This window comes from Astatotilapia calliptera, chromosome 12 (genome assembly GCF_964374335.1).
Source record: "Astatotilapia calliptera chromosome 12, fAstCal68.1, whole genome shotgun sequence".
In the NCBI taxonomy this organism is placed as follows: domain Eukaryota; kingdom Metazoa; phylum Chordata; class Actinopteri; order Cichliformes; family Cichlidae; genus Astatotilapia; species Astatotilapia calliptera.
The window spans coordinates 38,158,835-38,185,892 of NC_137433.1; the positions used below are offsets into that span (position 1 = coordinate 38,158,835).

At 44.1% G+C, this 27,058-nt stretch overlaps 1 protein-coding gene across 3 annotated transcripts in view; it reads right to left on the minus strand.

Annotated features, from left to right (window-relative positions):
• Positions 1-27,058, minus strand: part of kank1a (KN motif and ankyrin repeat domains 1a) — a 57,167-nt gene that overhangs the window by 16,914 nt on the left and 13,195 nt on the right. For all 3 annotated transcript variants that reach the window (XM_080308931.1, XM_026186113.2, XM_080308929.1), the window contains exon 2: positions 4,631-4,760. In XM_080308931.1, coding sequence (XP_080165057.1) covers positions 4,631-4,667 — 37 coding nt within the window. In that variant the 5' untranslated portion in view covers positions 4,668-4,760. The remainder of the gene's footprint in view (positions 1-4,630; positions 4,761-27,058) is intronic.

Genomic DNA, 27,058 nt, shown 5'->3' on the forward strand with positions numbered 1-27,058 from the left:
GTGAAATGCTTGAAAGAAGTGAAAGTAAACTCAGGGCTGTTCAGGATGTGCAGAGAAAAACTTGCAAACTCATTGGAAGTGCAGGGCTGTGCTCCGGCATAGCTGTGAGAGCCAAACATGATGCAAGCGCCTGGGTGGAGCAGCCTCCACCCGCCCGACGGCACAGAAACAGCTCTGATTTTACCCCTTCAGAAGACGAAACACTCGAGTTTGCTCAAAATGAGCTTCATACCAAAGTTTTGCGCTTTTCCTTATGAGGACTTGAATTCGGTCCCCACAACATGAGTAACACACAGACACACACGGAGCCTGGTATTTCCTGGCTCTGCCCGTGAGCCTAATTACTCCCAAGAAAAATAGAGCCAACGTTTGATCAACGCTGCAGCAGTTCAACACAACAAAGGCAAGACGCGTCCGTCCTCATCTGAACCCAGAACAAGACAAAAACACAAAGAGTCCATTAAAGCTGCACATTAGCTGCACGCAGGCCGGTCCGCTCGACTGTGGGCTTCTTCCAGGAACTCGCGGGGTCGCGCCAGACGCAGCTGCCAAATTCAACAATGATGATGCAGACTGAGGGAAATGTTTGGGCTTCCTCTGCAAACACTGAGGCACTTTGAAAAAATGTGCCCCTCTCTGGATTTTCTCATAGATGGTCAAGAAAAACATCAACGACAGTGTGCGGGCTGCTTCAAGTCAACCGACACGTAAATGTGATGATCCAGTTTCAGTTTGTACGGCTACGAGACGGTCGGAGTTAACGGGTTTGTGTTTTTGTTAAATACTTCTCCAGATATATTCAGTAACATGTTTTCACTGAGGCACAGATGTGTTTACTACACACATCTTTGGTTTAGTGAGTTAAACATACCAGCGTTTCATAATTAGCTGGTGGGACCATCGGTTTGGGTGTAAACTTATGAATGAATGTCACAGTTTAACGTCATGGTTACATTTTATTTTTAATTCAAGTTTAGGAAACTTTGTAATCTATGAGAGAAAATCCCAACAATCAAACGATCCTCTGAGCAGAACACGGGAAGAGCTGAAAGGAAGAACTCCCTTTTAACAGGAAGTGCCATCAAACGGAACGAGGCTCAGGAAGGCTCGGCACAGCCACCTCCTTGGACCTCCTCCTTTGAAAGAGGAGTGAAAGAAGCCATCTAGGTCTACTGTGAATGACCATCTTTGAACAGAGGGTGGGGCTTACGACACCAACTGTCTGCCATCTATGATCCAGTTTTGAGATCCTTTCCCTTAATGCCCACTCACATCCTGGGCCATCTGACCCCAGTAAATCAGACGATAGGGTGGGGTTGGGTTTCACAATGATCAATTTCACAAGGTTTCACCTGAAACCCTGGCTGATTGTGACCCACACCCGTATTCACACCTCGGCTCGTGTGATTAGGTAGAGGATCAATAGGGGGTCCATGACCCTCACAGGGACGCTCCCACAGGGCTTAAATCTGGGACTCTCCACCATTTGACCTTAGAACTGAAGAAGCTTCTCGGATGAAACGTCTTCAGGGAAACTTAAAGTCCAGACGCTTTTCTTTCCAAGCTCCTTCGACTACGATGACCTGGATGACTGAGAACCTTCAGTCGCCTCCTTGGTGCTCGTGTACATTTCATAAAACTACTGAAACACCATTTTCAGCAGGAGACTCATTGAAGTGTACGTAATAATTTGGCTGATCTAGTGTGGCTGGTTTCTCACTTCTTGGTGCAAAAGAGTAACAAATGTATGCGACTGCCTTTGCTTCTGGAGCTGCAGTCACAGACAAACCTTTAAAGGAAACAAAAGGGTGACAGATGAACCTGCCATCATAACTTGGAAATGAGATAAATTCATATGAAACTCTGCACATTAAACAGGATTCTGCTCATTAAGATTTAGGACTGGATTTGTGTCTTTTAAAGATACGAGGGAAGCTTCCTGACTGCAAACGCATTAACTGATGCAACTTATGAGTGAGAGGAATCTGAATCACTGCACTGTGCTGCTTGACTGTGGAGGCGCATGCAGATGACAACAATGAAGTGATTAATGCTCAGAGAGACACGACCACACTTGGCACATCGGTGCTGTTGTGTAAAGACAGTACGGGTCTGGAGCAGCCAGCTCCAGAGAGAGAAACAAACAACATTTACAAAGACGCAGCGTCCCGCCCCCTCCGGCTCACATCATTATCAACTCGAAGCTCTTACACAAACAGGAAAGTGACTGAAAGCTACCATGGGGGAGGTTTAAAAGGGCAGCTGGGTCCATTACTGCTACTGAAACAAAACCACTTCTGTGGGTTTACAGGAGCTGCAGGGAGTGGCCTCACTGGCCTGATGGCCACCGCGGTGTCCCCGTGCCGACCGGTGCCACTGAAGACCAGTCAGACCCATAATGGTCTGCTCCGAGAGACAACCCGGGGCTGGACCAGGATCTGAGTTTCAGGAGTAACACTTCACACTGCCCGATGTCAGCTTTGTGCAGAATATAAAATGATCACATCCTGAGTGTTTTCACTCCCCACTGGTCTAAAATAAATCAGGCCAACATTTTTGAGGAGAAGTATTTTAAGACTGTGGGATCAGTCCTGCAAACAGTGCTGGAGTCGCATTAAAGTCTGCTGAGGTTTTGTTTGGAAGAAATGTGCTTAATGGTTTGTTGCTCAATGCGCTGAGGCGTCCCACATCTGGCATTTATTCCAATCTGAGAGAAGCTTCATTCTCGAGCTTCAGATATGTAAGATGCATGCAGCACTCCAGTTTAAATATTACGCTGTTCAATGACTTTGGTTACAATTCTTCAAACAGTTGAAAACATGCAGCTTTTCAACTGTTTGTTTTGTGTTTTGGTTTTGTAGATTTTTGTAAGTCTGCACTTTCACCTCCTCTGATAGCTCAGACTCCCCCCTTCACACTGTAGCTGCTTTAGTTCAGCTCGAGCCAAGATGATAAGACAGGCTGAAAACAGGAAGTCTGGTGAGGAACAACAAATCCTTCTCAAAATTCAACAAGTGCAACATTTTCCACGTATCAGTTGTAATTTTTTACCATGATTGAGCAGCCCTGGATCACAGATCGACATTCTTCCCAAAGCACATCACCCACCTCTACAATAAAAGGTTAAATATCACCATCTGCTCTGCATTCTTTCACCGCGTCTGCCTGCTGACCACCAACACGACAGAGAGGCTATTTGTACGACGAGGAGTTCAGCGGTCTGAGGGTTCCTCGGGACAAACTTATTGTCGATGTGGCCACTGAAGCTCAGACTTTATCATGTTGAGAAACACAAGCAGAGTGGAGTGGTGATGGCAGACTGACACTCAGGACGGCGCTCCTGAAGCACCCGACCTGCATGCTGCACATTCCAGCAGGGATTTGGAAGCAAGAAGCTTCACACTCTCCCGTTAGTCTACACAGGAATGAAAGCGCACACGTGTGTGTGTGTGTGTGTGTGTGTGTGTGTGTGTGTGTGTGTGTGTGTGTGTGTGTGTGTTTTCATACTGAAGTGCCAAAATTCTCTCTCCGTCAGAACTCTTTGCCCTTTGTGCTTCAGATATCACTGAATCTGGTTCGAGCCAAGATTATGATTATTCATTAAAAATATACTGTGGAATAAGGTTGGGCGATTTATTTATTTGTCCACGAGTAAGTTTGCTAATAATGATGAGCTAATAGAAGCAGTCAACAGAAAAAAATAAAACAAATAATAGCGCTGTTTTAACAGCACCCTCTTTCAGAAGCTGGTGATAGCCTAGCATACTCAGCTGGATGGTGGACACGTGCACGCTCGCCTCATTGGGGATTGGGAATTGCATCTGCAACCGGAAGGTCGCCGGTTCGATCCCCGGGCTCTCTGTCCTGGTCGCTGTGTCCTTGGGCAAGACACTTTACCCTACTTGCCTACTGGTGTTGGCCAGAGGGGCCGATGGCGCGATATGGCAGCCTCGCTTCTGTCAGTCTGCCCCAGGGCAGCTGTGGCTACAACCGTAGCTGCCTCCACCAGTGTGTGAATGTGAGAGTGAAGTGGCATTGTAAAGCGCTTTGGGTGTCTAGAAAAGCGCTATATAAATCCACTCCATTATTATCATCATGTTCTTCCTGACGTCATACAGAGCCAAGAGTAAAGGAAAATAAAAACAAACTTTTGATCATAGGGACCCTCTGCTGATATGTTGAAACACCCACCACAGTGCATGTGAGCTCACACTTACTCACACAGCTGTTAGAGGCTGTTCAGTGTTTGAATGTTTGAATACAAGTTTGCACAAACAGCGTGTGAAGATGTTAAACTCTTGTCTCGAGGTCTGAAAAGTTACTGGATGACTTGACTAAAATTACTTCTTGCAACTCATGGTGTTTGTGTCTAAAGAGCCGGAGCCAAGACCTTAAATATACCAGCATGACTTAAGCTTGAAACTGGACCCCTAATCCCACTTCAGTCCCATTGTACCCCTGCCCACCAACGCCCAGAGAGCACATCTTAGTCACGGAGGCAGCCTGTAACCTTTAGACATGCAGGGACGCATTTAACCAGCGTCTCCCTCAAACTGCTCTGCAATGAAATAAGGTCAAAGACATCCCTGCAAGAATCTCACACTCACACTCACACACACACACACGTTACCTGGGCCATTGCCGTTCACGTGCACGGTTTGAGCCATGGGTGCAGCTGCGTGCTCTCAGTCCAACAACAAGACTCAGTGCCGTCATGCAACTGCCATGCAGCAAGTCCAGATTACCATGCAACCTGCAACCTGAGACAGAACACAAAGGAATACCGTTAGTGACGCACACAGGTGAGCAACAATTAGTGAGAAACAACACAAGGCAACCTTTCAAAGATTAAAAAGTGTCAGTAAAGGAGGTCACTTTGTCCCAGCGGTCAGACTGGTTCCTTTTTAAAGTTCACATGAGAACAGAGCGCTGGCTTTCTGACCTCCAGTGTAACTTGAAATATGTGAAGTGTGAGTGCACGTATTTTGACCTTTTGTTAAGCGTGTCTTTGTGGGAGCTGAAGCCCGGCCGGCCTCCGCTCCTTCACAGGTGTGTTTGCATCCTGACATTTCGAAGCACAGAGGTCCTGTGTGCAGTCGCCTGCTCATCATCATCAATGGACACATTATGAGCAACAAAACAAAAGAGCCGTTGTCATCTTATAAGAAGTTGCAAATATAAGACGAAAACTGGAGTCAGTAGGCCGGGGGGGGGGGGGGCGTCAGGTCTCGAGGAGCACAGATGTAGACGAGGTTCGATACAGCTGAAACCTTTGACCTTTACACTGAACACGTGACTCTGACAGCTAGAGATCAAGAGCTCAGCCCCGCAGTGGTAACAGAGTCGAGGACAATCTAAGACTTTTACAATATACTCGGTCTTACTCGATTATCAGGGTCGGTGAGGCCGCATACCTCAGGAATAGGGGTAGGAAGTCCAGGCCTCAAGGGCCGGTGTCCTGCAGGTTTTAGATCTCACCCTGGGTCAACACACCTGAATCAAATGAGTTCATTACCAGGCCTCTGGAGAACGTTTATACTGGAGCTAAAGGCGCTGAACATCAGCCAGGACCGAGCTGAGACCTCCAGCAAACACCAGAAACATTTCCCAGCAAAGTCAGAGTTTAACCAAGCATCCAAGAAGCGCAGAAAGGAAAGCATTTACTCCCGTTGGTGCATGAAAAATAACAAACATCATCAGAAAACATTCTTGGTTATGAATCCTAACCGTCACTTACAGTTTAACGTAACGATGCATATTTAAGTGTTACAAACAAAGTATTTAAACACATCTACCCAACAGCTGCACCTGCTGTGACGACATGCAGCCAACAGCCATAAAATGTGTGTGAGGAACATGTGAAAGGTCACTTTGTCAGTCAGCTGCATCATAAGTAAATCATTGTTTAGAGTGTGCAGCCAAATAAAGCAGCGCCGTAGTGTCATCAGGCCGGAGCCTCTAAGTCCCGACCGTCCGTCACCCTGGGGAGTTATTATAGTCGCGATACAGAGACGAAGGATTGAGAGCAGCCTTTGCAGAGCACACAGACCCTTCCAACACCCAAATAGACCGCAGGCATGTTTGTTCTCCTCCCTCACACTTAAAACTGGCTCCAGCATGTCACACAAAAAGAAATGTGTGGAAGAAATGGCCACTAACATTTAGAGATGCATCGATACGACGTCTGGATATCGCTCGGATGGTGTCTGGGTCTGATCTGCTCAGCTCTGTGCTCGGCTTTCGGGTCATTGGGTGAAATAAAATAAAAAATATTATACAATGAATCTGCTGTTTTAGGACACGAAAGCAATTCTTGGATAGAAAAGTCAGAAAGGATGGATCAAATAAATCAGAGGTGGGGAACTCCAGGAGAGACGAGCATAAAGCTGTCATTTTATTGGTCAGTTGATCCTCCGGCTCTCCACAGACAGGCTAACGAGCTCCTAGCAGAGCTGCTGCTCCTTCACACCATCAAAGGGATGCTAGGATTACTCGTCATGGCAGACCTGGGTGCTCCTCTGCTAGAGAGCAAGAAAAGGTGTTTGTGGAGGAGGTCAGACTATCGAGCTGTGGGCGGCTGGCCCATTTAAAACATTACCCTGAGCCTGCTAACACCTAATGGGACTCAAAGGACTGGACATCCAACACTGATGAACTGAAACTTGAGACAACAGGTAACGAACACAAAGCAAAGGTTTCATGCAGCTGCTCTCCAGCAGCATGAAGCTCAGTAAGCATTTCAACACATACACACAACTTCTGTTTGCCAAGACCATGCAAACGATTCTAACTGAAGGGAAAATGAATAATATACAGACTGACCAAAGATCTCCCACATGTCCTGTTCCATGAGCCGCCAGAACACAAACCTGCAGGAAGTAGCAGGAGAGAAGGAGGCGGAGTCTATTTACTGTTCAGCTTTGCACCACCACTGTGGGAGAAGCCATCGATCCTAGAGTCAGAGCATCAGCCTGCTTTTAATGCACTACAGGCCTTAAAACGGTCACAGGTCGCTTTTATGAAACTGTTTCCAGGAGAAAATATAAAATAAAGACGCACCAATTTAAAAATCAGCGAGTACTGATTGACATCAATATATCTGCAAATTTGATCCGTTAATGTTTTCCTGAGTAAAGACACTGTGATAAAGAGACTTACAGGAATAAATAATAAAAAGCGAAACAATAACTCTGCAGGAATGAACAGAATTATGACCTGATAATTCATAAAATAGCAATAAAACTGAAAATAAAAATTTATTTTAAAGGATTATTTCTGACATCATTCATAATAAATCAGAAGTTTAATCAATTAACAACATAACCTATAAAAATAAACAGTAATCCAAATAATCCAAACATGATATACTGAGGTAAATACTGAAGTTATGCAAACATTTAGTGTTGCTGAGAGAAAAAAGTCTTTATAAACTGAGGCCCTGTTTGGGTCCAAGTGTCTTTAAGTCTGTATAAACAGATATTTAACCAAAGAATTTCTTTAAAGAGATTTTATTCCTCTTCCAATTTGAATTTTTCCGTGTTTGGCAAAAGCCTTTAATATAAAACCTGCTCATCCTTTTTTTAAATGAGTGACACGAAGCCTCCTGTGAGGTTTTTAAGGTCTAGTCTGCACATTCCTGCAGTTAATGATCGACATAAACTCAGCCTCTGACATTTTCATGATTACGTGCTTACAGAGTTTCCACCCACTCTTCAGTGCGAGCTTTAAAAAATAAACCAGAATCCGTGTTTGTGCAGCTTCGCACAGGGTGAAGCTGCAGGTGGAGGCCTGAGAGCTGACCCAGAGTCACACCAACCACAAACAGGAGTTCTCACACACACAAACACTTCAGATATATTAACAATAACCCAAACCACAACAGTGACACCTCCCATCATAATAATGAAGCCGCTTACCTGCAACTTTCATTCTAACTTCCTGCACCTTGACGCAGGTACAAACAGAGCGAGCAGCCCTCAGACACGAGCCTGCACCGAGCAGCCCTCAGAGAGAGAGCTACGTTTCACGGCTAAGATTAGACGACTTCCTCAGATGACAGCCAAACGATCCGAGTCCTATAAGAGGAAACAGGACTTTAAGGCCGTTTGGGTGGAACGACCCCTCCGCTGGGCCTCCAGGTGAAGCGCGTAGTCGGCCGGCGTGGGTAAACACCCTCCGCCCTTCAGCTGAAGCGCAGCTAATGAGCCAGGCAGCTGAACACAATGGAAAACCTTTCAGATGGTTGCACATCAACCAGCACGGCCGCGTTTCTCAAGGCTCAGCTGCTGAAGGTGAAGACAGAAGGGCGAACAACAGAAAGCAGCGCCGTGGATCAGGGCTGATGTGGGACAGCAGAGGGTCAAAGGTCAAGCTAAGCAAGAACCCGTCACATTTCTGCCCACGGTCAACAGAAAACTGATTTAACGTATTTGGAAGTAATCAGTGAAGAAAGAAATAATTCAGCTGAACTCATCTTAACCACACATTTCATTATAACATCAGACCACACAGGATAAAAACACTCCACAGAAGCACCCACTCAGGATCAGACCTCAGCGACTGAAAACATACCCACTTCAAATAAACGCGATTACCTGCTGGCCACATTCCCCCAGCCAATGCCCTCTGAGGTAACCCGTTTCCATGACTACTGCATGCAAAGGCAGGATATTCAGCGAGCTGATCATATATGACAAAAGGTAAAATAAATAAATATAAATAAAGTGATCAACACTGCATGTTCCAACCCCGCCCCCCGTTCAGGTAAAACTGCTCTGTCATTAGTAACAGACTGAAGGTCTCAGGGCTCCATGTGCATCGATCTACAAAAATAAAACCCAGAGTTAATCTACTAACAGCTTCAATGACAAACAACTACTTCTTTTAATCCACACACAGGTACCCTCACATTTCTTCAGTCTCAGCCCTGCAGCTCTGACAGCACGCTGGCACGTCCCACAGTTCCCATTGCCACACAGTGTTACCAGTTATTATAGTTTTAAGTGATCATATAAAAAACTTCTCCCACTTACAGTAAAGGCAGCACAGCTGTGAAATCGTGACCTGTGCGCTCTAAGGCAGAGCGTCTGCGTGCGGTCAAACTAAATACGAAGCCCATGTTTGTCAATAAAATCTTGACTTCTGCTTCATAAACTCCACATTCTATTTTTAATCTCCGACATCCTTCAGCTTTAACAGGAGCCACTTTAAATGTACTCAGAGTCCGACTCTGAGCCTTTCCTGTGAATCAAAGCTTCCCATTTAAACAGAGCCTCACTCACCGCGCTGACCAGAGCAGATCCACGGCTGATCTCAGGAGCTTCAAACTCCTCGAGCAGGAAACTTTTGAGCGCCGACGCAAACCGGAACAACCCGTTCGGTTCCTTCTCAGCTGTTAAATAATTTTCAAGCGTGCACGCACAGCTCTGAGCAGCGGCAGGCGTGACTCCTCTCCACCTGGAGGTGCGTTTGACAGACACACAGCTACATTATTTACCGTGACAGACACCTGACGAGCTACACAAACAGACGCACGAGCATTCAAACAGCATCCCGTGGCGTGCTCGAGTCAGTACACAGGCTGAGCTCTTTAAGTACTCGAGTACAAACAGCCAAGAGAAAGGTGAACGAGCCCAAGAGCACTTCAGCAGAAGCAGGTACAGGTAGAAATGAGCTCTGTGTTTCAGTGCAACAAAACTAAAACGTCCACTCAAAACTGTGCCTGGGTCCACCAGCTTCCTCTTCTCTGCGCACAAAAGTAATCTGATTACATCAACACAAAGCTGTTTAAGAGCTGAACCAAAACAACGAGTTTCTAAATGGTCTGTAAATGAGTATGAAGTTTATCTTTAAATATTACTTGACTTCACCGAGTTCCCCTCTTAGTGAAGTGAAGCTACACCAAGCAACAAACAAAATGTAAGAAAACACTTTGTTTGGATTGTCAGTCAAACAGGAAGCAGCGTCTCCTATTTAAGATCCCAGGAAATCTAATGAAGCACGTTTGTTACTGAAGGAAATCCCAACGTGGAGGACGACTTTCATTTAAGTCATTTTTGTCCTTTATTCCTGGCGATGGCGTGGATGGGAACGACATGTTTTAGTCTTGTTTTTGTTTCCATTTATTTCAGGAATGACAGAAAAAGGTCAGTGAACAGTTTCTTCATCACACAGTTTTCAAACACGCGGCTTTTTCATGTGCAAAAATACAATCTGTGACATTATCAATAAAATGTTGAATACCTACATGTTTCATTAATTTCATAATAATGGGACTTTAAATGTTATTTCACTGAACAATGAGTTTTATCATAAACACGTTTTAAACGTCAGCCTCTCAAATGTGGCTTTAAAGCACAGACGTGCAAACAATGATTCTTCCTAACAGTGACGTCAGGCTCACGGTGATGCCCGCCGTTATTGTCAGAACATTCACGCGTGCATCACATCGACACACATATAAAGAAGTTCGAGCTGACAGGATGTGGTGCCACAGTTCACATTTTCCACTGCAGTAAAACAAAGACTCGAGGCTTTTTTGTGTGGACAGTAAACAGAAGGAGAAGTTACCAGAGGGCCGTTAGGCTGCAGACCCGCTGCGCTGAATATTCAGCAGAGCTGTTTTTCCCCTAATAAAAGCAGAGGCTGCAGCTTTAATGGAGGGAAAAAGCCTCGAGAGGAACCGGGATGTTTTCATTCAGATAATCAGGAAAAGCTCAGCAGCGTAACAGAGCGGCTGCACGTGGAGCATCGAGTTCACCTCGTTTTCTTTTTTCATGTCCGTAAGAATTAAAACGTAGAGGAAAGTTAAACTGAAGGAAACGGCGTGCTCCTGTGCTGCAGCGCTAACGTGTGCACGAGCGCAAATGTGACTAATTGCAGAACAAGCAGTAGCTGCTTGTCAGCTCAGCTCTGCATCTGGGCCTCATTAGGAAATGCCTCTGAAGCTTTGAGGGGAAGCTGCTGTGCCGACCGTGGAGAAGAGCCGGGCCAGGCGAGGAGGCCGGACGTGCCGACGAGCTCTACAGTTTGGAGGCTGCAGAGCTGGTTCTGTTCAACTGTTCACTTCACTTTGACGGAGCCTGCCGAGTTTGACTCTGGAGAGTGTTAAGATTCAATATTGAGGAAGGGTACAAGAGGTGATCGAAGAATAACCACACCGATCCGGCCGGGTGAAGTCAAACGATGATTTTAATGAATACACGCGTGGGAAGACACTCTGTACGCAGACAGCCAGTAGTCTTCGACTTAATCAAAGCATGAACAGATATTTTATAGCATCAGGGTTTGTTTACTGACGCCCCTTCATACGTCACAGACACATTTTATACATAGATCAGATCAACATCATCATGACTTTTCACCCAGAAAATCATCTCCTATTTTCATGGCTTGGTACTTTCCGTTCTTATCTTAAAATGAATTGTTCCTCTTTCTTGTCGAGACAACAAGAAACGGTTCCTCTTTTACCGAGACAATTTTGTAGTTACAGCCAAACATAACTAACCTCTTCCTCTAAATAAATCTAATTTAAAGTGTGTGTGTGTGTGTGTGTTGACCTCACATGCTCTTTCTCAATTCACCTGTTGCACTTCTGACCTTTTACCAGACCAGAAGCTCACTGAGACTATGTGTATGTCTTCTACTAAATAAATGTTTTAATCAAGAACCTCTACTAAAACCTTAATATAAAATGATAAAGCTATCTGTTACATTGTTAAAGCCTCGTCTTAGCCTGCGGCTCAAAATAACTTCCTGCTTCTTTCTGCATACAACTTCCTGTCAGCCTGCAACTCAGTCTTTCTGAAAGAGACACTGTCTAAACCTTGGAATGCAATATCCATGCTGCAAATTATATTATTAATGCAATAACAATTATTTAACAATAGCAGTAAAATAATTTCCCTCCTCGACACTCCCCCTTTTGACCTCTGAAAACCAGAGGTCACAATACATTGTGTCCTCACGCAGACCCTTCTCTGGTGGTCTCGAACCTCGAGATCTCCAGGATCCTCGCCCCTCCTGTGGTCGCCGAGATCAGTCTTCTGCAAAGGAAACAAAACACCTTTTCTTGCATCTCCCTAACTTATCCTATCTGGGACTCTTTAATTAAAAGCATGATCCTAATTATGCTCTTAACTTATTGACTTGTATTTATGTATACTCTTCAACGTTACTCATCACTTTAAACTCTTTGAGCCCTGCTTTCACGTCCAGTTGCTCGCTCTATTTTCCCTTATCTGATCATCAACATCCTGTGCACAAATTGTCGCTGCTGCAAGTTAATCTACTCCAAAAGAAAACAACCACTTTAATCAATTAAGTTCAAGCATATAAGCAATTACTCCTGTATACATTTCATCATAGCTAAATGCTGCCTTGAAACAACTCCTATGTGTTAACACTAACTTCATTTTAAAACCTCACATTTCCTATGTTATCACCTGTTTTTGGTATAGCCTTTTTATTTCATTTTGCTCCCTTTAATGTAACAATACCTCCTAATTCTAGTTTATCAGACTTAACCAAAATATATGCTTTCCTTCCTCTTTGGTCCTTCTTTAAGTTCAGTTAAAAGCTAAATGAATTTAAGGCCTTTTGCCTGGAATCAATACTGTCATGTGTGTTTCTTAACTCTGTGTCTGTAAGCGTGTGCAATCCTTCATGAACTCATATTATCCTCACAGTAGATTGGCTAATCATAGCGCTAGCCAAAGGCTCGTGACCCTCCAGAGACAAATTTGAGCCACAACTCCTTTAAAAGCACAAAATGCAATATGTATAAAAATCATTTCTATTTATAAGCTCCCCCTTTTATCCTAAAAATACCTCCTATGTAATATCTGTATGTGTAAGCCTACATTATAACCACTTCTTCTAAAGATCAAAAAATCAAACCTGTTCTACCCCTTCAACCCTCACTAATTTTCCCTCTAAGATTTATTCACAACTTTGAAAAACCGGCATTGTATCTTCTAAACAGGATTCATGGTCCTGGGCCATGTTGGCCCAGTATTCTTGGTTCCTTGTATTTTCGCTCCTTATTTAGGCCAGGTTTTCTGAGGTGTCCTATTGTGGTGTTCCCTAAGTGTTTTTCCTTTGTGACTCTTACCCCCTTGTGCCCCTCTGTCTATTTATGAGCTCTCGTCTCTCTTTGTGTTTATTCCATGTTTCCCCCAGCCTGTTATGTCTGTGTTCTCCCCGTACTTTTTCTCCTCCTGTCTGAACCTCTGTGTACTTCCTGTTTTACTTTGACAGTCTCTCGTCAGTATGCGTAATGTTGTGTTCACTCCTGCCCTGTCTCGTTATGTTTATCAGTGTCACCTGTGTTCCCCACCTGTGCGTAATCTCCCTGTGTTCTCTGTGTGTATTTCCCCGGACCTCCCTGCATCCTCGTTTCTGGTTTGTGTTATTAGCTTACCCAGTTTTCCGGTTTCTTGTTTTTCCACCAGTGCTGTTTTGTGCCCACCGTTGTAAATAAATATTCACCTGCACCAGAGCTGCCGCCTTTTGGGTCCTTTTCTACAACTCCACACGGCTTGCCTCGCAAACCGTGACAAGTTCACTTTTAATCCTTTAACCTTAACTTAAAAATAACAGTTTCAGTTTTACCATATCCAAATGATCAAAAACCCAAAAGTTCCTAAAATGATCCTAAATTATTAAACAATTAAATTATTAAACCCTAAACCCCCCTTTATCTTGATACATTTCATGTGTCAAGATACTATACAAAACTTAAAAATGCTCAGTTTCCCCACTCATGATCCAATCTATGTCATAAAAATAAACTTAAAACAGAACAGTTATCAGTCATGTGCTTCTTCAAACAATGATAACTGAGTTACATCAAAAAATATTTCCCCTTTAGCATTTGGCATTCTCCCAACAATATACTATAATCCCATAATCTAACCCCAGTCAACAAAACAAAAATTTTTCTGGTAAAAGCAAATTGTTTATCCACATTTATTCATCCTCACCTTCATCCAGTCACACATTCACTCACATGCAGTCACACCATGTATTTGCTGATAGTGGAGCCTCCCGCATGATCAGATACTCCACCCTCAGCAAAATGAGCTCCGTCATTTTTTATTTTCCATAGGAAAATATTTCTTTATACTTTTGGACTGGATTGACTCGCATAAAATCCTTTTTACAGGGACTTACGACCTTGATCAGTCCCCACAGGTAGCTCTCCTCAGCCAATTGTAATCTGGAAAGCCCCCTTATATTTGCTCCTCCCGAGAACTTTCAGCGCCGTTATTCACTGTTGCAGGCCTGCTTAAAACAGAAATGAAAAAAAATAGAGCTGATTGTTAGCTCATAAAAACAAAACAAAATCACCTGACAGGTTTTCTTTAAGTGCACTGTTACAAAATAATGGGCCCAATTTTAGACATGTCCATGTTTCCTAAAACTCCCTCTATTAAAAACAAAAATAACAACAACAACCTACCTGACAGAATCAACCCATCACCACAACAACCTTAAACACACAAATCTTGCCACCACATAATTTCACCTCCTCAATACACCAAAAGTCTCATTAAAACCACTCAATTTGCACACAAAAATCACCCCCTTATGCTCTATAACATACTTCAATTCAGCATAAAACCCCCTTACGACATCATATAATCACTAAACTATAAATTTCCTACCCCAATCTGCACTTCTCGTCTCTGCTATGCTTCCTCTTCCTGAAAGTCACAGTCACACACACACTCAGGAAGTTCTTTCGTCACCACACACTCCAGCTAATTTGCATACTGAATCATCTCTCAAGAAGCTGTAACAACAGAAACATATGTTTAAACATTCCCAACTCATTAAATCATTTTATTTCTTCCAACAGTGATCACTAGTGTTGATCACTCAGTACGAGAGCACTCCTAAGTCACTCTTTTTTAAAACTACTTTAATCCCTTTTTCGTTTTCATAACTCCCTTTGTCATATGGCTTATTCTATTCCTCAATTACAAACTCAAATGTATTTTATTAAACATTCACACCCTTGTATCATTCATACAAAATAGCAAGCTGTTCTTCATTGCCTATGTTTGTGTTCTTAGCTAGGTTTAATCAGTGTCTATGCATTAAACTCCATGAGCTTGTCTTGTCTTTATAAGTTTAATGCATTTCCTGTTATGTGTGTGTGAATTTGCATATGGTGCTTTTACAGTGTGTCAGACTCCTTCATAATTTTGCCTTTAAACAGTCAATTTTCTCCTCCCCAACTTTACTAACCCAAATTCTGATTTCCTACCTTAAATAGCAGCATTCCTTGTCCTCAGCCAGAAGGTAGGGCTCCACTTGCCACTTTCCACCTCCACCCTAGCCCAGCGGTCTTACCCGTCAGGTCTGAGAGTAATCGTGACTGTGCCTGCCTTAGGTTGTCCCAGGGTTTCGAGGTGGGATCTTACCCGTCATGGGCTATCCAGCCTTCCATACTCGCCTGATACGGGGCCCAAGTGGGCAGGGGAGGGAACACACTGGCTCTGGGAATTAAAGGAATGTAAGCTGCTTCCTTCATTGCATCTTATGTTAAACTATCTCTATAATAAGCTATCTCAATTCTGACTCCTTCCTAGAATAATTTCACATATGGCACTTTGTGTATGTGTGTTTTCTATTCATTAATGTAATTGTCAGTTATTTTCTCTCCCGGTCAGGGAACCACATTATTTTCTCTCTTCATTTTATTTTCTTTTGTTTGTTTGTGACGTTCTACTTTAGTTCTACTAAACCTTGATGTAAAAAACAATACTCCCTTATTTCACGCACACACTCTGCATTTTGCCTACGCACACACTTCTCTCTCAGACTTCCCCTGTTCACACATCACCTTATATGAGCATGCAAACTTCCTGTCACCCACACCATTTCCTGTTACACACACACCGCCCGCAGCTGCTCAGAGCAGCTCAAACTGCTTTGCTGTTTCTCCAGGCTAATCAAACTTATTTTGTATTTACAATCTACAAACCCTCTGTAATTCTACTAACTTTTGACCTAAAATGTAGCATCATTCACACAATGATTTCATAATCCTCTCACACACACCTTTTAAATAAACTAAACTCTTATAACATCACTCATGCCTCTCTCAAATTAAAAACACTTTCAAAGTTTAAAACGTCCTACTTTACATCACCCAAGAAATACCTCTCACACCTTTATTCATCATGTCAAAGCTTCTAGTCACCGCATTCACACTTAAACTGTGACTAGAGTTGAAGAATATAACTCAAAACACAATTTCCTAAGAGTATTTTAGACATGCTTGTCATAATCAAAAAAGCAAGTAAAAAACAAACAAACAAAAAATTGAAACCTCCATTAATTCTCACCGCACACACAAGAAATTGAAAAAATAAAACCCACCAGCAACTAATGCTGGAGAAAAGTTACTACTGAAAGTGATGTGTTAGTCTTAAGTATATACAGTGCACTCAATATATTTATATATCTACATCCAAACTCAGTCAGTTACTATGCATCCCCTACGGCAACTCAAAACTTTATTTATAGTCCTTTGCTAAACATAAATGGCATTTTAAACACACACTCTACACTGTTTGCAGCAGTATTTGTAAAACCAACTGTGGCTTAAACAGTTCACTGCTTACTCATTTGCATTTTCACTCACACACACCGTCTAAAAATAGCAGCAGCATTGCCTCAGACTCCTTTCACACAGAGATCTCTTATTACAAAGACGTCTTATATTTACAACTACTGTCAGATCTGTCAGCTTTAGCGCCTAACCAATTTCGACAAATTTAAAATAACCGCCCACCAATTAACCAGTATCAAGACTTTAACTGTTTCTGGCCTCATTTCTAAAATCCCTAACTCAATTTAAAAGCGTCAACCAACCCAAACTTTTTTGAAGTTTTAGGTTAAAGTTACACGCCCGAAGTCCACTTCTGCTGGCCAAAAAAGCGCAGATACCGTTGCAAACGGTAAGGAGATTCTAACTCCTAGTTATTCTGGAGTGCCCCAAACTCCACAGTGACCAACTGACTATCCCTCTTCGAGGACAATGTCTAAGCGTCCTTGACATTGGCAAGCGTTACCTCTGAGCACTGCGCTTCCTAGCAGACTCGAACTGCCGTTCTAGAATAATTTATAATACTTTGAAACAACAATCAACACCCGAAACAAGTGTATAACTGAGGCAGGTGCAACCTAGTGGCCAATTTGACCGCTCAGGTCCACTCTTATGACCAAATTTGGACTCTAACCAACACAATAACCAATTCCCTACCAACTACTTGAGACTCTAACTCAATTTCTTTGGGACTTCAACCCATTATTTAAACTTTTCTTATCAGACTCTTAACTACTTTCATTTCTTCTTAGCAGAACTCTAACTGCTTCAACTCATGAGATTTTCATCAAAATCAAAACAGACATCCACCAGTAACTTCAGTGAGTAGACTTAAATTTTATCATGTCCAATTTGGCACACTTTGGAAATAATTCAACAGGTAGTGCCTTACCTTTTGGATAAGCCGGCTTATGCCCACTCACTTAGACCACTGGAATTCACGTCTGCCCGTCAGACCACCCAAGACCCCGGATTTCTCCGTCCAAACCTCCAACTCTCCTTCCCCAATAACCGGACGAAGCCCCCAAATGTTAAGATTCAATATTGAGGAAGGGTACAAGAGGTGATCGAAGAATAACCACACCGATCCGGCCGGGTGAAGTCAAACGATGATTTTAATGAATACACGCGTGGGAAGACACTCTGTACGCAGACAGCCAGTAGTCTTCGACTTAATCAAAGCATGAACAGATATTTTATAGCATCAGGGTTTGTTTACTGACGCCCCTTCATACGTCACAGACACATTTTATACATAGATCAGATCAACATCATCATGACTTTTCACCCAGAAAATCATCTCCTATTTTCATGGCTTGGTACTTTCCGTTCTTATCTTAAAATGAATTGTTCCTCTTTCTTGTCGAGACAACAAGAAACGGTTCCTCTTTTACCGAGACAATTTTGTAGTTACAGCCAAACATAACTAACCTCTTCCTCTAAATAAATCTAATTTAAAGTGTGTGTGTGTGTGTGTGTTGACCTCACATGCTCTTTCTCAATTCACCTGTTGCACTTCTGACCTTTTACCAGACCAGAAGCTCACTGAGACTATGTGTATGTCTTCTACTAAATAAATGTTTTAATCAAGAACCTCTACTAAAACCTTAATATAAAATGATAAAGCTATCTGTTACATTGTTAAAGCCTCGTCTTAGCCTGCGGCTCAAAATAACTTCCTGCTTCTTTCTGCATACAACTTCCTGTCAGCCTGCAACTCAGTCTTTCTGAAAGAGACACTGTCTAAACCTTGGAATGCAATATCCATGCTGCAAATTATATTATTAATGCAATAACAATTATTTAACAATAGCAGTAAAATAATTTCCCTCCTCGACAAGAGCCTGTGATAAAGCCTCTCAATTATTCCACCAGGGAGGGAGGACCCGGAAGAACCAGAGGATTGTGTCCCCTACTTAGCATTTTTAAAGAGAAGACACATGGGCAGAGGTGAGAAGAGAAAAGCAAAGACGTCCATCTTCAGGGAAGCTCAGGAATCTTTTCCAGCAGCTGATTAAGATTAGAAGAAGTTGATGAAACAGAATCATTAGAAGCTAAGAGTGCCAGGCTGTGGCATCAATGCTGAGGCTCAATAAGTCAGGCTGGTGCACGTCAGCTCAACATATGATAAATTACTCATTGAAAGGATAAAGACGGGCTTGTGTTTTTGCTTTTCTATAGACGTCTCTTATGGTGACGATCTTTGGAGAACAAACTCTTTGGACCTCAGTGATAAACAGCAGCAAGGCTGATGTTGCTGCTCTTAAACATCCATGAGTGTAAACGCACTGACGCTCCCAGCTGACGAGCGCCAAAGACCACACGATAAACACGACGACGTTTATCAGACGCAAAGTTCAGCAGCTTCTTTAAAAGACGTGGAAATGCTCACGCGCACACACACTTCATTCAGGCGTCTGATGCAAATATGAGCAGAGATAAGGTCTCCGTCAAACAAAGAGTGCAACACAGCAAAAGAGTGAAAGCAGCCATGTTGCTTCATCAAACGCTGACCTATTTGCAGTGGGGCTGCTGCCTCGCTCCTTTAGGGGGCGCCACAGTGGCTCATCTCCCTCCATCTCGCCATGCTCCCTGCAGCATCCTGTCACACAAACCCTCTGTATGACCTTTAATCTTCTTTTCCTCCAGCCTGTCCAGTAGATCCACTCTCTCCTCCGCACGTGTTCAAACCAGCTCAGCCTCGCCTCTCTACGATTGGTCCTTTCCCACTAATGTGCCTCTAACTTAGTATTGCTTTGAGGAAAAAGAGGCGTTCACAGAGCATCGCTTCATGCTGCTTTCTTTGTAAATACTGCAGCCTGTATTCTTTACAGAGAACCTCAGTGATCACCTGTCACTACTGTGTCTGGTTCGGGGCTGAGGTCAGACAAACCCAACACACTTTAACTTACCCTGCAAACACTGTGAGGTCAGCTGATGAGCCGACCTGCAGAGGCTCCTGCTCCTGTATAATCACACATGGAGTTATTTTTGGTGCAGACGCTTTCAACTCCCTGCTATTGTTCCTCCGAGGCAGCCGCGAGCCTCGTGCTCGCAGATAAACACAGTGTTGGCGAACGACGAGCATTTCCTCCACTGAGACTGGAATTATAGAAATCAAAGACAATTATACATACTGGCCCTGTCATTACGCTCCCAGCCATCGCTCGCTTTATCTCGTTCATAAAAATCTGAGCAGCGTGCACGTGGAAGTCGGCCCGGTCATTTCAGAAGAATCAGTATCTGAGCACAAACTGGAACCAGGACTTCAGATCACAGCACATCTGTGTCACACCTGCAGATCTAAATCCAGCTCGTTTTGAAATCTGCACCATACCGCACGCGCTTCGAATTCCAGCATCAGCTGTTCGGATGCTTTGAAATTTGGGAAAGGTATCGGCAGGAGTGAAAATGTTGTGAGACGAGGCAGTCGCTGGTTCACTTCTTCCAGACGTTAACCTGCACTTATCAGACAGACAGCACTGCATTTTAAAACCACAGTGTGCCTGCTCGGTTTAAATTAGTGCCTCCAACCTTTCATTCATACTCGTTTTTGAAGTTTACTTGCATATCAAGAGTTCTGTGTACCTTTTACCACAAAAGGAGTGTAGCTGTGCTTATAACCGAAGCGTTTAAACAGAGCGTAATAGGCCATCCTAAAAATATGCAGATCTATTCTAGTAACAGTCTCAGTGCAGGCTGTTTGTGCTCCATCAATCCTTCCTTTAGTCTGTTCAGTTATATTGTGTTTAAACTCAGCGCTCAAGTGGCCAAGCACCGTGTAAACATTCAGCCTTTAACAGGCCACCCCCACCGCACCGACGCTCCGCGTTCACGTCTGAGGTTTTAGTTCAAATGTTAATGAAAACCAACATCTGTGCGGTGCATGTACAGGTCAGAGGAATGAGACCGAAAACTGACATTTAGCTTGTAACACATGATGCAAACATGGCGTTGGTGCCACACAGTAAATATGTACTGTAGTTTAGCTAGCGCCTAATAAGGGTAACATCGTGTGGCAGCTCCTAAATATCATGTTAAATGTCCTCTTCACAGCCATTAACAGAAAATGCAGCTTGTTGGGGTCTTGAGCTTTTTTCCTATCATTGCAACTGAGTGCACACAGATGCATTTAGCCCCCCAGCGTGGCTCCTCGTCATGACCTCCACCGTAGTAAAGCCAAGAGAGGACGACATGGTGCAGAAGTGTCTTTGATTGCTGTCCCTTTATTTTAGGAATCGACTTTATCTGCTTCAGCCATTTATCGCGACAGCTGCTCTCCAGAGGTTCAGAGTCCCTACAAAGGAATTCTGTGCAAGACCATCGAATGCACACAAACAGCAGACCCTGCAGGTCTGTCAGGGTCCCTCCTCCTTCTTACAGCTCTGAACAAATAAAGAAATTAGACCTTGAGGGCTACAAAATGAAGAATAAGCTCACAGCTGAGTGAATTTGGTGTTTATTACACTGGCACATGCTTTCTGTCTGCCAGGATGGAGAAACTTCAGCTCTGCTCTGATTTATTCCTCCAAGTTTTACTTCTTCGCCTGCAGCCAAAGAGCCAATCAGCTGCTTTAAACATGCCAAAGTTGCCAGGCTCTAAACTGTCCGTCCTTCAGCTTATTTGAGTTAATAATTTGTTTGCAGTGAGAAAAACATTTAGCTGCACCAGTAACTGTTTTTGGATGAACTACTGAGTTAAAAAAAAAAAGGTCATTTTCAGCCTCAAGGAATCAGCGAAACGCCCGTTTACACCTCTCTGTCTCGCTCGCCGCTCCTCCAGCACCGAACAACAAAGAGGGAAAAGAAGACTCTACTGCAGACGCCGTGGTACGCCATTAATCAGCCTGTTCGCCTCACTGCCGTCCTGAGCACAGATTTAAGAGGTCACCCAGTCTTTGCACTCACACGAAGCCTTTCTGCTGACAACACTGCCCCCTGCAGGAACAAGACTCAGCTCCAGGTTACGGCTGAAAGATGTGAAACAAACACCAAAACGCCACAGATCAACACATCCGTCTCTCTCTGCGCTCTAAGAGTTAAAGAGCTGCTTTTACAGAAGACGCCGTCTCCCCGGATCACTGTGTCGACTCTGGTTTTCTCTTTATCCCCCCCCCACAGGTCCTCCTCTGTCTGGCCTGCTCTTGACCAAGGACAGGCTGGAGCCGCTTATTTGTTCAGCTCTTGAGTGGAGTCACTAAGGCGGAGTGGAGCTATGGGCCGGTGAACACCGCCCATCACTCGCAGCCGGTGGAGGCACCAAGTTACTTTTAAATTACATGCTTTGCACAGACGTTGTTCTCCATCTAATGGAGTTCACATCTATGACTAGAACAACAAACATGACTGATTTTACTGAAGCTAAAGCTTCCTGCAGAGCAGTGAGTCGGAACAGTTTACTTTGAAACTCATCCTTCAGTTCAAACTGGTTTTATTCGGCCATCGTGATTCAGCACACAGATCACTGGGTTTGTTCTCGTGTTACCCAACAGTGAAACCACATGAATGAGCCTTAATTACAAGGCGTGTTATGCACTCGCCTTTACTTTGAAACTCGTCGATCACCTTTAATTCAATAAAACAAAGAGTCAACCAACCACAACGTAAACTCCAAACATGTGAGAGGTGCAACGAATCAGAACAAAGACAAACGTCAGCCTTCAGGTTTCTCTACAAACACTAAAGTTTTGGTACGAGCCGCGTGGACACCTTTACAGCTCACACGTCTGTGTTTGCTCTAAACACGCCACAGCGCTCAGATGCAACCTCCAGAGAGAGGCGGTCCCTCCCACAGCTTTCACTCGTGTTGTCAGCTCGCTCAAAGAAGCATTGTGGGAGAAATTCCGACTTAAGTGCTCCCGTGTTTGCTTTTGTGCCAAGCGAGCCCACTCTGACGACCTTTTGGAGACAGACCAATGAGATGCAGCGCTGCCTCCTGCGCTGCCCTTCTCCTCTGACAGCTGCCGGACAATGAACGACAAGCTAATTAAAGTGATCACAACATGTGGTGGAGCGAAGAAGCCAAGAGACGCCAAAACGAGAGGGTAAAATAAAACCATGAGCTTCTTTTAAAGAAACAAAGCCTCCACGTATTTTTCTGCAGTTTGTGTTACCTGAACAGAAACGATCTCAGGAATATTTTTGGAGGCTGTAATTATTAATAAACTACTTTCCCCTCCTTTTCAGCGAGCTCCAAACACTTGAGCCGGTGGGCCAATTATGGCGTTAATGAGTCCCACTGAGCTGGATCACAGCCAGGGGAAGGCGGAGGAGAGCTGCAGCTGTGGAGCATTGTAATGTACAGAGATGCAGGTCAGCGTCCTCCCTGACCCACAGTAATAAGAGATATCACTCTGTCACACATGCATGTAAGCTAATGAGCTGCAGCTACTGCTGAAAGCTGATTTTGCATGTTGCTGAGGCAGGCTGAGTTCACACCTCCTGTTTTTGGATGTTTGCCCCTTTAAAGCCCAGAACTACATGCTGTAGAGCGTTTCAAGTTGCTATATATTAATTATATCATAAATTTTAATATTATGGACTTAATGCATACATATTAACTACATAAACTGCAATAAAGTGCACTAAACTACAAAACAAAATTAAAAGAGTTTGTTTTTGTTACATATTTCTACTTACAGAAATTTAAGAGGCATCTCCCTCTAAACTGTAAATGCGAAACAGTTTCCAACCACACGCGGCCGCGCCGATGGGCTTAAAACAGGAACTGGACCATCTGCATTAAATACAAGTTGAGTTTTTTCCCAGAACTGGAAAAGAACAAAGCGAGCACAGACGAGAAGCGCTCGCAGGTCCTTTAGGTTCGAGGATGCGGACGGTCATTTTTATTGACACAGTCTAAACTCGTTGGTTTTTCCCAAAATTAAACAGATAAAAACGTGATTTTCTCAGAACCGAGTAAAACCAGCAGGTGATGTGTGAGCATCACTTACTGACACTTATAATAATCAAAATATATTAACATGCTTTATTCAGTATAACCTTAAAATAAGAACCTGAGTCCATAAACTCTCTTTTGTGCAATTCAAGGTGTTGCCCCCTGGTGGCCATTAGAGCAACGCAGTTTAAGTCATGTTCCTGGTTAAAATGGGGACAAGGACCCGCCCCTGAGGGCTGGAAAGGCTCAGAGGACTCATCCACTGGACTTTCCCACCTTCAGTTGTCTTATGGAGTCCGTTTGTTTGTGCAGGGTTTAGGGGGGCTAATACACTCTTTCACAGCGTAAAGTTCATGTTACAAAAATACACAAGCTTCATATCTCCACAGATACGAGGCCCACATGCTCCAGACGACTGCTGCATTATCAGAAAAGTGTAGGTTTAAGGATCATGCAGCATGGAAGAGAAAATAAACTCTTATCGGCACACTTGCTGATGGGCATGCACTGGTGTGTTTACAGGCGCCGCTTCTTATTGGTGGAAACCTTAAAATCTGCACAGCTAACACACATTTGTGGAAACTGCTCAGAGTTTCTAAAGCGACACTAAGAATGCAGCTGCTTGTTCTTCAGAAAACACATGAAAGAAAGTGCGCAGGCTGTGGAGATAAAAGCAAGACCGGGTTCAGGGTCACGAGCAACACACCCACAGCCTGGTATCTTTCACTTATTCTCCCCGTCAGTCTGTTTCACATTCCTTTTTTAAGCCGACCTACATCTCTGAATAAAACTTTGTCTCAAATAAAATGGACCTATTCAACTCTTCCTGTGTACATTTAGGTCATTTTGTGTTCAGGCACAGAAGCCCACCAACCTGCATTTCAATCCTGTTTACGAGGGGCAGCCAATCAGAAGAAACCCTGATGCCCTGCGTAACAGAAATAAGGTTTATTTGGAGTATTTTGAACTCTGAATCATGCAAAGCTACTCTGAGTTTAGCAATTCCAGTATGTAACTAGAAATGAGCATAACACACCTTAAATAATTACAGTACTTGAACAGCTGTAGAACCGTCCCACGCACTGCTTAGAAGCACAACAGCAGCCCTGCTGCACTTCACTGTATCGTCAAACCACCACAAAGCTGTTACAACGCAGGCTGTGTGTTTATGCGGGTTGCTTTCAGAATCAATCAGGACTCCCTGAAGAGGCAGTTTTATCTCTGGGGGCTGCAGTCCCAGCTGTGCCGCGGCCCAGGTCCCGGGAACAAAAGACACCTGCCAGATTCAGGCTTTCAAGCACAAGGGGAGCATGAAACCGCCTCCACACGATAAAGTGTTTTCCACTGAAAGCAGCTGGCCGTTCAGTTTGATAGAAATCTCATCATGACCGAGACGTAACAGAAAAGCAGCGAATCACTGTGCAAACAACAAGCACGCAGGTTTTAACAAGCAGCCAAAGTTACAGCTGTAAACTCCTGAAAACAAGCGTCTGTTTTCATTTTCCCCTCACAACAAAACAGCCTTAATGTCAGGAAGTCTAAACGGCCTCACAAGCACCAGTTATGAAGCAGCATCAGACCTGCTGCTGCTCGTTTGTGGACTTTGCCTGTTGATAATTATCTATTGTAACTATGACTCCAGGAATCGGCCTTTGGGCAGAAGGTTAGCTGCCCACACATCCTGAGTTCTCTGCAGTCCCACCTCGGGCAGAACACATGGAATTCGTTAACGGTACATGGACCGGTTCTTGTATAGCGCTTTTCTACTCTGAGCACTCAAAGCTTTACACAACTTGTACATCCTCCCATTTGCAGAGGTCACACACCGGTGGATGCATCAGAGAGCTACATGGGGTTAGTATCCTTGAGCAGGATGGGGAACGAATCAGCAACCTTCCGGTTAGTAGGCGACCTGCTCCACCTCCACCAACAACTTAAAGATCATTTAATGGCCTAAAAACTGCCTTCACACTTCTTCTGATATTTCGACAGATTATCGGTCCAGTCTGGAGAAGCTGGAACGGATACTGGAGACAAAGTGCTGATTTAAGCAAGGTGGAGCGCCAGCAGCAAGGTGGAGCGCCAGCAGCAAGGTGGAGCGCCAGCAGCAAGGTGGAGCGCCAGCAGCAAGGTGGAGCGCCAGCAGCAAGGTGGAGCGCCAGCAGCAAGGTGGAGCGCCAGCAGCAAGGTGGAGCGCCAGCAGCAAGGTGGAGCGCCAGCAGCAAGGTGGAGCGCCAGCAGCATGTGTGAGGTGGACTGAGGAGGACTAGCTTGACTGTAAATAACAGTACACAGTAGAGTTGCACTGAGCCTAGAAGACCAGTACAAATAAATCAAATGAATACGTTTTAAGTCCTATTATCACATCTCACCATCATCATCATCGTATTAATAAACCCCAGGTTCTTAACTCTCAGTCGGTTAACCACTCTGCAGCTCATACCTGGTCAGAGAGCAGTGAGTCAGTTAATGTGAGTAAACTCTGTTCTTGAGTCATTACAGATCCTGTAGTTCAGCTTATAAATAAAAGCCTCAATTTAAATGTAATGTAGAATATATTAATGTCCATCTGCTGAGCGTGTCCGCCCCAGCTGGTCCCGACGCTGGCTGCCTTTGTGCGCTCTTAGCTGGCCTCATTGTTTGTCATGGAGAGGTTAATGTGGTGACATCAGTGCTAGCCCTGATTAACTGGCTTTAGCGTCATTTGTCATCGGGGATATCGAGCATGCCATCTCGGGGGCTGGCCGTTATCCCTACTCTGTTACTGGGACGACAAAGCAGCCTAAATACAGCGATTAAGAGTTTATTCTGGCTCCCAACTGAGGGGTCGTCTGGAGAAAAGACTCCTCATTTATATGATCACAGCAACGAGAACGTTTAGTAACAAGGAAGGTGATCGAGGCTCCCAAATCCTGCATTTAGTCCTCGTTAATTCAGTGTTCCCTCTAAAGCTTTTCACTGACACGAAGCACTCGTGTTTGCCAAGAAGAAAGAGGAACTCAAGGATGGACTTGAGAAAAGAAAGAAGACAAGAGAGGAAAGGAGGGAGGGGGGAGGCAGGGAGAGAGGATTAATCCCATTAGCTAAATGATTTGTTCCACTGAGGGAGGGGGAGGAAAGTACAGGGAGAGAAGGGGGGTGTTTGAGGGGAATGACAGTAATGACCAGGCACTAACCTCTCCCGTTTTCCCCGTTAGCATCAACAGCGCTTGAAGCCGTCCACACGTCACTTGACGCCCTAATCTGAAAGTCTAATTTGTTCCCAAGAGGGGAAGCAGAAAAGGAACCACCAAATAAAAGTGGGGGACACGCCAAATTCAAACAAAACCATGACCCACAAAAGATAAAACCTCCCAAACAAGCCTTAAAAAGTCTCATTATCTGCTTCGAGAACAAGTTTACACAATTTAAATTTAACATATACGATTAACAAGAGTAAAGCAGAGCGTTAGCATCAGCGCCAGAAGAAGGAATCGGTGAGAGGTGCAACCTCCAACCCTGACAGCACGGCTCGTTACAGCAAACCTCAGCAGCTTCAGGAA